A 13,226-nucleotide genomic window follows, 5' to 3' on the forward strand; every position below is an offset into this window, starting at 1 on the left:
TTTTGTATTCCATTGTTTTGAATGTCTTCCAATGCGCGACCTTACAAATAAAACGGATCGTGAAATGACATCTTTCGTGCATATTCTATATAATATATTTAGTTAAAACCATTTTGAAGCTGAAAAACATTCGCAGATTTCGATACACCAACTGACAGTTATAACGAATCGGTAAATGGAAAAAGTAACAAAAGAACAAAAAAAAAACAATAAACAAAAATCAAACAAATCGACATATTTAATTTAGAATTAACTAACTTGAAACTAAGACCTTTTACAGTTTTAATTTTGGCCAACCTAGCTTGTTGATCGTGCCATCAGAAAAAGAAACTCTCGGATAATATTTATATTTATAAATATGTTTTACTGAAGATGAAACACACTTCTGTTCAAGCAAAACTTATAACTTAGATACAATATACAAAGATTTCTTATTACTTCTGATCAGTTTATAATTCTTTCTGATAACATTTTACAGTTTTTACAGACAAAATTACATGTCACATAATCAACATCAAATCTTTCATACCGAAGCAAAATGACGAATTCGGTGGCGCTTCCTGGAGAGAATAAATAAAATATACTCCACAATTCTTTATTTCTATGGCAATAGACTGTTCACAAATGTCATTCTCTTTTTGAACGCATGCTTCTCCGCTAATGTTACCATCATCCACTCTAGGTAGAGTTCCTAGCATAAACAAATACTTTAAATTATTCTTTTGACCGGTTTAACATGTTTAAACAGAAAACATATATATTTTAAGTTGACATGTTATGTAATAGTTAGTTATATTGTGGTAAAATGTGTGTTCCCTAGACGTTTGAACATAATTTACTTTAGATATCATGCTTAACGTAGTGCTGAGCGTATCTTATTATTTTGCTATTTTTCTACACTTCCACCAACTATATTATCCGTAAACATTGCAGAAGATTTGTGCATTAATCATGCGGTGACCTTATGCCATTTAACCTCTGGTTCATAGTTGTCTTAAAGGCAATCATACATCATGGTTGATGCTTCTAAGCTAGAAATGTGAATTCAGCGTTGCACGAACATATTCTTCTCCTTTTAATCTTTTTATCAAACCAACCTGTTTGCTATACAAATTATTTTAAATATAGGATGTTTTGAAACACTATAAATATGGTGGGATAAAGCAATTTTCTGCAAACAGTTGTTTTGATGCGCATAATATGTATATGTATGCGTTACCTCTCTGTCGATAAGTCTTATTTGTTCAACTTCAAAAGGCTAAAATGATCAGTATTAGTCATTTCAACCACTTGCTGTCAATCATTGGTCATCCATCTTCGTCCTTGTTCCGTTAATTTTGACAAAACATATTGTTACCATGTTCTTCTCAGTCAAGTGGAACAAAATTAGTCGAAATTATTTGTAAGAAATTTATATTTTAAAATTGTGTCCGATGATTCCGCCTTCAAATAAGCATAGCTTCTGTGGCTGCTCAAAACAAAGCATACACGTTAAATGCAACGTATTTTGTTTATTTTGAAGAATGTTCTAGATTAAGTCAGTGCACAGGGTCAACAAACGTCTAGAACGTTAAGATTACTTTCCATATATTTGTTGATCCACGCTATCAAATGACTCCCGCAAATCCACATCCCGACATAATAATTGTTTCACGTGTAGACATTATGACATGTGGAATAACATTTTAGATACTACATTGTATTATAACGTACCAAATAATGAATTATATGAATGTACTTTAAAACGTTATTGATTTATGACTTGTTTGACAAATACCATTGAGCCAAATAGGATAGATGGTCCCACAATGCATTATACCAGGAGGATATGATGGCATTTGATCCCCATTTGCACTGAAAATTCTGTACCATCTGTCGTCTAAATATTCATCACTTGTAGATCGACTATTTGCCAAGTCAGTGAGATAGTCTTTTGATCTTTTTTCTTCATTTTTGATTGCTGTGTATTTCTTACAGTCTCCTTGAAAAATTCATAGGTACAATGATTTTATTTTCCTTAGACCTTTCCAATTGTACCAAGTAATTGTTTAAATAAAATTATTTTAACAAGGTATTCTATAAATTTCGAAGCATTCGACAATTTGATGAGTATTTATTATTTTCATTCAAACCATATTTGTTTTGTATTAAATATTAAAAGAATTGCTGTGATGTAAAGGTAACCGCTTAGGTGCTTTATATTATATGAATGTGTGTTATTTTTGGTTTCATAAAAATTGTTATAGTGTGATAGATTTAATAAAGGTTTTTGCCTTTATAGTAATTGATATTGTCCGTTAATCTAGTATTATCTTGATGATCAGTTTAACGTAAAATATTTCACCGAAGTGCACATACATGATATTACATACAATTACAGAGAACACAATATTAACTATTTAATAATGACTTCCGTTCAAAATATATTTTGTTTGTAAAGAGTTTACATAAACATATATAGAAACCGTAATGAAACACTACATTGGGAACCATAAAACAAGGCATTCCTGACATAAATGCAGGAATGTCTAATTCCCTTACTATAATAAAATGCTACCCTAGCCAAAACATTAATAACGACAACATTTGTATCCATTACAAATACAAAAATATATATTCTTAAAGTTCTATCCTAAACCAACTTTTGAGGGTTCTACCATAGGACGTATTATAAAAGTCTTAACTAAGTTAAAACTGTCCAAAATTGTTCTAGGGTAGAACCACTATCAGAAACTGTTCTTTCGAATGTCAGAAAAACTGTTATACAGACTGTCCAAGAACAAGTCTCATCACAGTTACCCGACAAACTGTCAAATTCATATTTACGGGGTTGTCAAAAGCAGAACCCATTCCTAAAAAATACATCGTTCGTGTAGATATTAAACCAAGAGTTCCAAATGGTGAAGTTGAAATCATCCCTTCGTAAAATTTACGGACTCTATCACAAGTTGGTTGACCGTTATGAATTATCCCTTTCACAGATGATAGCGGATATGTTACTACAATCCCGTCGCCTTTCACGAATATGACCAACCGAATTAGACTTATTACCGGGTTTGTACCAACATTAAAAATACGACGGGTGCCACATGTGAAGCTGGATCCGCTTACCCTTCCGGAGCACCTGAGATCACCCCCAGTTTTTGGTGAGTAGTCTTTATTTTTTTGTGTTGTGTTTTGTATACTATTGTTTGTCTGTTTGTCTTTTTTTAGCCATGGCGTTGTCAGTTTATTTTCGATTTATGAGCTTGTATGTCACTCTGGTATCTTTCGCCCCTCTTTTACATTCCGTCCAAATAAAAATAAATATAAAATCCCTGTAAAAGGTTTTAGGGAAATAACGACGATTACATTTCTTAAGTAGTAAACTGGCGTTTAGTTATTCTAACCACACTTGAACGGTTATACATGTATACAACTTACCCGTCTTTTCATAAATTTTAAATGCATATATAGTATCATCCAAGTACCACCAAATTGCTTGAGAATTGTTTTTGGTGGCTCGATACATTAAATAATTGTCCGAATAGAAAATAACGTCACCAGAAAGTTCTATTCTATTTTGCCCACTCCAAAACCGATATTCTATTGGTATCGTCCTCAAATCATTACCGTCATAAGTTGTAGATCCAACTGTATGGGAAGAACTGAAATATATTCTTTGGTCTTGGTTATCTGCAAAATTGGAATTGAAAACGGAATCGGGGAATGTTTAAATGAGACAAAAACCCGAACAAATATTAAATTAACCAAAATAAAGAAAAAAAAAAAAATAATCGTCTTGCCTTGGGACAATTGCAAAAATGCAAAAGAGTTAATATAAGTAAGAATTTGTGGTATGAGTGCCAATGGGACAACTATCCATCCAAGTCACAATATGTAAAAAGTAAACAATAATAGGTCAAAGTACGGCCTTCAACACAGAGCCTTGGATCAGACCGAACAGCAAGCTATTTAACATGTTTTGGAGATATTAACACTCCCTATATACCTATATCAAATGTGGAATAAATAAACACACACCAATAAGCACCGTAAAATTCAGTTAAACAGAAGTAAAAGAAAGAACTGTAAAACATCACCAAGATTATATAACGTGAAAAAATTCAAACAGTTTTGGAAAATATTTGAAATCTTTAACTTGTAGAAAAGGATAACATGCTTCTGATAACTGTGTTAATAATAATTCATTAATGCCTTAAGAAGAAACATTACACACTTATCGCCTTTTCTTTATGCTTGTCAATGCGTCCTTGTTGTTTTGATTTTATATTCATATATGGTACCGTGTTAGACTAACATTTTATTCGAACGCATTCGTTCTTATTAGGAAGAATCAATTGTGTTTTTTAAATATAAATCTTACTGTTCGTTGGTTGATACCGATTGTGTTATCATTTGACTTACCAATAGCAATATCATATATCCACCAACTTGAAAAAAATAATTGTAGGTCAGATCCATCTACCATGCATCTAAAAATTGATCCGTTCAAGGCATTAATGAAGTAGATCCATCTGAAAGGTGAACAGGAATGCAAACTTCAAAATTTAATTACAATACGTTTCTTTCCATGTGTCAAATATTCCTTATATATCTGGTTGTGGTAGAATATTTTTCGACATTTGAGATGCACCAGCACTTTATTATTCATAAAAATCAAAACTTGATTTACCTGAACAACTTGTGGATAAAATAAATTGTATTCGTTAAAAATCTTTTCAAATCATAATCACGTAGCATTCTTTTAATATTATTGCAAATATACATACAAAGAAATATCTGCTGATCAATATTTTGAATCATTAAGATTATATGTGTTTGATAAATCTACAACATGTACAATGCTATATGCGAATGACATTTCATATCTCCTGCTCTCGTGATTGGGTTGATTGGTTTGATTGTTTGGTTTGTTTCATTATTTCTTCTCTCTGGAATTGATAAGGGAGAGCAAAGCAAATCATTGTATGTCCCTTTGTATGCATAAATACTTTATAGCAGCTTTCCGTAAGGATATTTTTCATTGAAAATCAATATATTGACTATGGAGTACTACAATTACTACGCATTTTTAGGTTCCTTTAAATATATGCATTTTGCACGAAAACACTAGGTCATCGTACGGACGTCAACTACGAGGAAAACATATACCGCAGCATAATCTATAAAAGGCCTCGAAATTAAAAAAAGAAAGATTTATGTACAAAAAATAAACGAAAAACAAAAATAATATACAGCAACAGCCGCGACCACTGAATTACAGACTCCTGACTAGGGACAGGTACGTACACCCTGAATGTGGTGAGTCTAGGCATATTTGTTGTCGCCGATCCCTCTCTGTAACCCAGGACAGCATGTTACAGAACACCATAATGTTTTAGCTATACAAAACATACACATATACAACTATCCATTGACTAATTGATGTGGATTTGAACACTTAAAGGTAATCCTGCGACGTTCAAATATTAGCCAAAAAGACACCGTATAGTACTCATAAGTACGCTTGGGACCAACAATATAGAACGTAAAAAGAATTAAACTTTTGTTTAAACAATAATGTATATTTTCAATCCAGGAAATGCTTATGATATATACAGTAACTATATATATTTTATGTGTTTATCTATTTATGAGATTATTGAATAATTGACAAAAATGAGCGATGATTTATTTTCATTTTAATAAAAGTTGCAGACAAATACGACTTAATAATTCTAACGTAGGTGTTGGTTCTTTTTTTACATGTCTGAATTTTCAAAACAATAAAAACATTGTAAAAATTTATAAATTTACAATATAAATGAATAGAATATCGTAAGATGGACATACATAACAAATACAAATAGTCAATAAGTGATCAGTATCAGAATTTTAGATATAGAGTATGTGAGTATAAATGTTAAATTTACCCATTTATTAAATCTACTTCTAAAATTCCTAGAGAACCATAACTACTGAAATCAAGTATAGGCGTTATGTCTGATCCGTCAAGATTTGATCTTATTATTTTGCCATCGCTTGAGTTTGACCAGTATAAATAATCGTTGAGATAATCAACTGTGATACTGGACACTACATGTCCTGAATTTTGTTGAACAATTACTTCCATAATATAATCATCAGATGGAAAATGGAACCTACATGCAAAAGAAAATATCGTATACTATTTTTTATTATTGAAAACATATTTATTTGAGGATAATACTTAATCAATTTCATACCAAATGGTGGCAACTGTTCAATAATACTTCTAAATATATCGGTTGATGCAGTACGCAGTTGGTAAGGTTCCTTTTTATGTCCTTTACTGCTAAAAATTGTTATTATTGACCGCATTTTTATTGTACACACAACAAATATAAAAACTTGCAGCATGGAGCAACATTCTGTGCGTTTCGTTTTGGTGTGTCTTTTTTGTGTGGCAGATAAATCAATATGGTGTTAATAAATCGTGTTTTATGTTCGGGTACTGTGCATTGTAAATTTGCAAAACTTTCCATATACGGTACTTTGGGAAAGATAACGACTAAAGGATTCAACTAGATGATTTTAAACTTTGATGCAAAGACCTATTTTGTTGATGAAGTTGATTTTTTCGTTCAATTTGGAAAGGTCGATAATAAAAACTACGTATGACCACTAGTATGTTGCATTATTTTATAAAATTAAAAAAGATATTATAATTGACAACTTAGAATTTATTTATTCTATGTAACCATAATTTACTGATTCAGAACAAGCTTTCATCAACTGTTTGATTAAGAATGCGTTAACGGTTTATTTTCTCCGATATCACACTGTTTCCTTGACCCATACAGAAAAAAGTCCCTTTTCACTGAACTAGTGCACAATTTAGTTTAGGGGCCAGCTAAAAACCACCTCCAGATGCGGGATTTTCTCGTTGTGTTAAAGACCCATTGTTAGCCTTCGGCTGTTTTCTGCTCTTTGGTCGGGTTGTTGTCTCATATTCCCCATTTCCATTCTTGATTTTATTATGATAGAGCACAGTTAGTTTGTTTTGTTTGTTTTGTTTACATTTTGTTTGCTTTAAAATAGTACATACATCATTATGTTTTTTAACATTGATCAAACTGAATTACCAAATATTAAGATATCTGTTTAAGATATAAATTCATGTCTCCACTGACCGTGTAATGTTGCCAGATTGATATTCTGTGAAATATATGTATTTCTTTGTCTCGTGATAGGCAATACTTCTAATATTGTACAAATCGCTTTGAACAATCACTTCAGGATTTGTTCCATCTATATTCATGAATATCAGCTCCTTCGAACTTGCTGCTAGCAGTTTGCGATCTGCACATAAGAAAAGTCTATGAGTTTTGTTACTGCATCACTTGTGAATATTTAAAAAATACAAATATGAGGAAATTAAATAAAAAAGGATAAAGGGTTAGTAATGAATAAATTTTAGAAATACAAATAGCAATTATCTCAAATGTTCACCATAGGTCTGTTTGATTACAAAACAAAAATGGGTTGAGTATTTTACCTCAAATGACATATTTATCCAATCAAAATACTTTATGTACAAGTTGTTATTTTTTAAATCATTTGTAGACCTCCGTTTTTTTTTCACTTGTTGGAACACATTTTATTTTCAACTATTTATCAGCTTTATATCATAGATATTTATTTACTTATAAGATATAGTCTCGAATTGGGATTTGGTCTATTTTGCATGATTGTTTATCTGATGAAATCTCATATTATGAGTTGTATTGACACACTATCATAAAAATGTTGCATAAAGTCCTTAAATCTACCAGAAATAAGAAAAATGGAAGAAAATGTCTTTGTTTCGTTGATATATATATAAAAGTAGTTACTAAATTGTTGGTAACACATTCGGTTTAAATCACAGTGTGCACAATATTAGATTTTGAACATAACAGATGTATATATGTAATGCATAAATTACACTCTTAACCGTCATACTATACTTTTTCATTTAAACTTTTTTTATTCGAGCGCCACTGATATTTCTTTTTATGGCAATACATGCGTCTGGCTTACCAAAATTTTGATGATGAGTTTCTATACATTTCAATAATTAAAATACAAAATTAAGAATGTAGTTTTCGGCTATACACAGAATGGACCCACATTTAACAAAACAATGTGCCTAATCGTTAAACGAGAGTTTAAAAAAATAAACAACTTAGGGTTTATACAATTAGTCAAATCTAAATTGTAACGTGTATACAATGCTTTTAGACTAAAATGACCTAATAAATTCAAAATGTATTATTTATATTATTAATCATTTGATTAATTATATATTATTAAAATCATTTAAAAAAAGATACAACAAATACAACTACATCTGCTTCATATATTTACCATGCAATTTAATTATCTCTTTTCCTAAGCAAACTTAAGTCACAGCAGCATATAGGACGTTCATTACTTACAATGTTTACCTATATATAGGACTTGTATAATTTGTGTCGGTGCTTATGTTGATACTTCTGAAATAAGTTTTGGCATAAATTGTTAATTTCTGTGTCATTTTGTCTCTTGTGGAGAGTTGTCTCATTTGGCAATTATACCACGTCTTTTTTTATATAAGCGGTAAAATTTAAGATTTCACTTTAATTGTTTAAGTGTTAAGCAACAATATCATTTGTTTTTTTTTTTTCGTCCAAAAGCAACATTAGCGTATCAACTAGAGTAGAAGGAACTTGTTGCCCTTCAAATTCATCCGAGGTTTTTTTGATGTGTGGTTCGTTCACGGGAAAGTTAATAAGGAAAGTGTAAAGGTCCTTTCGTAAGAGGGGTATAATCAACAATGACTGCACATTAAAACATTGAATCGTATTAGTGTTTACTTATCATGCTTATATAGTTTGTATATTCTTCGGTCCAAACGTATGCATATGTTTGACTATTGACTCATTTACAAAAAAAAACGGTTCGAAGTTATAACGAATACGCAATTAATATATAACTGCTCCTTTGAAAATCTATTAAATTTTAATTTTTCTTCCATTTTGTGATTGTAAATATCCATTAAATGGCATAATATACTGATAGTAATGGCTGCATTCCTAAGTCATGTAATATATAGTAAATTCCGTGTAACACTTTACAAATTTAAACTTTAAAATGTTTTCAAATTTATGTTTTTATCTGTGATCAAAGTTTTAAAATATCAACATTAAAAATGTTAGCAATTATTTATAAAAATATTCAAACTCACAAGTAAAAAAAAACAACAAAAAAACTGTCAACGCCATTGCAAAAAAATCAGACGACAGAAAGACAGACAACAGTATACAAAACAAAAAAAGAGATAGAAAATTAAAGACTAAAGCAGACGACCCCCTCCCCCCCCCCCCCCCCCCATTAAAACACTGGAGGTGCTATCATGTCCATCGGCAGGGTAAGAAGATCTGATCAACATCTGGCAGCCATCGTGCTGTTCAGACTAGCTTCTGTTTACTCTTCCAAGCTCCTGTATGGATGTAGCCTCATGAATAAAGAAACAAGTCGGCTGCAAACGGAGCTCAGTTTGTTTCCATGGAATACTGATTTTTTGTTTGAAAACATGCTCTCAAAACTGTACAAATATGTAGGAAATCAAGAAATCGTTCTTCTTAATACATTGTATTGACATAAATTTCAGATAACTTTTTGTTTGAATCAGACAGAATTTTTTTTACAAAGTACGATTTATCCCTCCTTAAGACAAGATATTTGTACATGTAGCTTTTTCGGCATTTTTTTTCAATTTGTCATTAAGTTTGAAATGGGGAATAATTGAATGTGTAAAGTGTAGAAAAGTCTAAGGTTATAATACTAAGTCAAATACTGAATTTGTTTCGGCATATATTTTAGATTAGATTCCTTGCGTATTTGAAGTCTGTAACGAGAGAACTAATGTTTTAATATTTCAAAAATTGAGTGTAAAAAGGTATGTTAATTGTAAATAATATTCCTATGGCAGCTTAGTAATTTAAGAAAGCTTACCTTCTGCTAAAACTAGATTGGTGTTGAATAATAATGCAAGGACACAAACCAAGCTTTTGAAGTCCATTTTTCGTCATCAATGAATTTTCTTTAGACGTAATGCAAGACTGAATATAAAAAAAATACGTAATCTAAAACAAATGTTTATTCCTACTTAAACAAACTTATTTTATTGACAAGACGTTTTTCTTCTAGAGCGGATAACTCGCCAAACATCATCAATTGTATCTTTTTTTTTTTTGGTTTCGAAATTATAAATACCTAATTAGGAGAATATGTTTTCTAAGCTCTGCTATATTTTTTAAGTATTCAAATGCAATTTGAAAGGAAATATAGTGGTCTATATAAGAAGAAACACATTTATATATAAATGTGTTTATATCAGTAGATTATAGAGTATTAGGATCTGCTTTCAATGACCTCTCGAAGACCGTCACGGTACATGCATACAACGTCTGTTGTATCGATGTTTCATTTACTTATATATCGCCTATATTTTATAGTTAGATTGTAAGTAATTTTTCCGATCTGATGTTTGTTAATTCTTTTGTGTGCCTTATTGTTCTTATTCTAAGATAACATGAATAGGTACTTGGAGGGGCTTAATGTTATCTATCGTTACGCAAACGCTTTTGTTAAACCAACGACCTTAGTCAGTTATTGTGTACAATTGTATTTATCAAAATTATGTTTTTTTATCTGCTTAGAATAATTGGGTGGTTATGTGATAACGATCAAACAAAAAATAGAAAGAAGAAAACAGCATTTGGTTAATATGCCAGCTTATACGCGCCAAGAGTATTGGCGACGATATAGTATATTACCAATTGCTTGACTATATTGCAAATCAAAACTTGACTCTCTCACTTCAAGATCAGAACTTTAGGTTATGATGACATTCGCAGTCAATCTACAAAAACATAGTTTGCGTATTCGGCAGAAAATGTCAGGTGGAAATGCAAATAGCAAAATGTTGCTGACAGGCCAAGTACATACACTGATAGACACGCTAAAGCATGCAAACCATGAATTGTACCCCCAACATTTTATGAGCTCCTAAGGTACTACAGAGTTTGACGGTAACACTTGCTACTGCTGATAGATCCTTCTGTTCTCTTAAACGAATAAAAACCTACACTCGATCAACGAAGGTAGAGGACAGATTCAAAGGTGTGTCATTGATGACCACTGTTTACGTCCTTGTCGTTGTGTTTGTGTGTTCATTTAATACAGCCCCAATGATAAGCTTCTGTCACCATACCCCTGTTTAATTGCTTGTGTGGCTCGAGAACCCCAGCTTATAGATTTAATTTTGCTGACCAGTAGTCACCAGGTTCTGTTAAACAAAACATAAGTCGTTTATTTCTGAAGTACTGGGAGCCTAGGATATGTCTAAAAAAGGATAACTCGATAAATGTTGAACTGAGAAGAAACCTTTTCCATATTATGTTTTATTCACAAGTTTGGTTAGGAACAAGTTAAAAAGGATCTTTTCCATTCTGGCAGAACTATTTGTGTAAGAGGCGATTTGGAGGTTGGCTATATGAACTCAGGTGTCTATCTTTGAAAAACGATAATCAGTCTTTAAATTAAGAAGATAATTTTAACTAGCAAGCTAAGAAACATAACATGATTTATACTATGCAATCGATAAAATTTCAATGAAATACATACATGCAATAATGTTGGTTGTCACTACATTATGTTTTAAATCCGCATATATTAAGTCAAATTATGATATGCTAGTTCCACTAACAATAGCCCATATAATAAAAAAAATATAACATTTTCACCTTTAGCATTTTTAACAGATGCGTATGCATACTATCAAATTGACAATTTATTTTTAACATGTATGCAAGGTTAAATGATTACTTTTAATAATTAACTCATTCATCGTGTTCATTGCTATTCTATATTAGTATGAATTTATAAAACAATATATTAACCAACTACTTAATGAATACTAAAGATGTGGTGATTAATTCACGAAAAAAAATATTCTTAGGCTATATACAATCTAAAACAGATGGACGCATTTGTAATTTGTGTTTTATTTTTCAAAATCACAGCATGGAATCAAAGACTAATTAGAGAAATTAGCAACATCATTTTAAGTCCAAGATTACAGTCAACATGGTCAAGGCAAAAGAAAGTGAACTCTTTGAAAATATTACTCTTTGAAGATGCAATCTGATGGATGGTTAAGATGGATGCTAGACGCATCAACATTGATGTTAAGATACAGCTTTAAAGGTTTATGTTACATGTACAGACACTAAACTAAACTTTGATTTGAACAGAAAACCTAAGAACATTATATCAAATTGATAAACACTTACATATATTTGCTGATATATAAAGAGGAAGATATCTTTTAATTTCGGTTCAGATGTCCATCATTTAAAGGCAAATGTCACTTTATCTATAAATTAGTTTACAATGTGTGTTGAATAAAAATATTCTGAAATCCTATGACAAGAACAAGCATCAGATGACTTAATATTTTAAATGCTTTTTGTTATGGATAAAAGACAAGAAAGAAAGATACAGAGATTAAAATTATTATTCTAAACTGCCTGAGTTGTGGAGAAAATAGTAATGCAATTATTATTGTGCGACCGTCCCAATGTACCATATAGGCTTAATATGTATTAATCCACTGATTTCTTTTGCATGGAAACAAAACAAGGACCTTTTTTTATAGAATGGCTTTTGGTTTAGTTTGTTAACAATTATTCATAACGATGTTTTCATGTAGAATTATCAATGAATTGGTTTTGAGTTTTAATGACACAAAGTATACAACAACAGATGTTGTTTTCTAAACTCATGAACAATCAATAATATGAATTGTTTTAAAGAATTATGTATACATTAGGCGTATTTATACAATAAAAATATAAATCACCATTGGATCAAATCTAGACCGTATGCTCCTTTTTAAAAGAAAGATCAATGTCAGTTGATTATCTTTTAAAATGCATAGTTTAAAAACATTTGGCATTACCTTGAAAAACTAATAACGGTAGTTGTTGTTTTCATTTCTTTAAAAACTTGTAAAAAATATTATTGAATAGAATATTTTAGTACTTTTCCAGATGCATGATATCAAACCAAAATCAATTCTAGAATATTCTATGCATCTGACAGGATATTTTAGGTAAAAGAGGGTCGACAGATACAAGAGGGACAGTCAAACTCATAGATCGAAAATAAACTGACAA

At 30.9% G+C, this 13,226-nt stretch overlaps 1 protein-coding gene across 1 annotated transcript in view; it reads right to left on the reverse strand.

Annotated features, from left to right (window-relative positions):
- LOC127712586 (von Willebrand factor D and EGF domain-containing protein-like) overlaps nt 1-10,077 on the reverse strand; it is a 38,031-nt gene extending 27,954 nt beyond the window's left edge. The window contains exons 1-7 of the mRNA XM_052219099.1: nt 10,000-10,077; nt 7,155-7,323; nt 5,916-6,143; nt 4,408-4,517; nt 3,424-3,675; nt 1,778-1,981; nt 530-691 (exon numbers count right to left, since the gene is read on the reverse strand). Coding sequence (XP_052075059.1) covers nt 530-691; nt 1,778-1,981; nt 3,424-3,675; nt 4,408-4,517; nt 5,916-6,143; nt 7,155-7,323; nt 10,000-10,066 — 1,192 coding nt within the window. The 5' untranslated portion in view covers nt 10,067-10,077. The remainder of the gene's footprint in view (nt 1-529; nt 692-1,777; nt 1,982-3,423; nt 3,676-4,407; nt 4,518-5,915; nt 6,144-7,154; nt 7,324-9,999) is intronic.
- Nucleotides 10,078-13,226: the final 3,149 nt, after the last annotated feature.

The sequence above is a fragment of the Mytilus californianus genome, unplaced genomic scaffold (assembly GCF_021869535.1).
Source record: "Mytilus californianus isolate M0D057914Y unplaced genomic scaffold, xbMytCali1.0.p SCAF_8, whole genome shotgun sequence".
Lineage (NCBI taxonomy): Eukaryota > Metazoa > Mollusca > Bivalvia > Mytilida > Mytilidae > Mytilus > Mytilus californianus.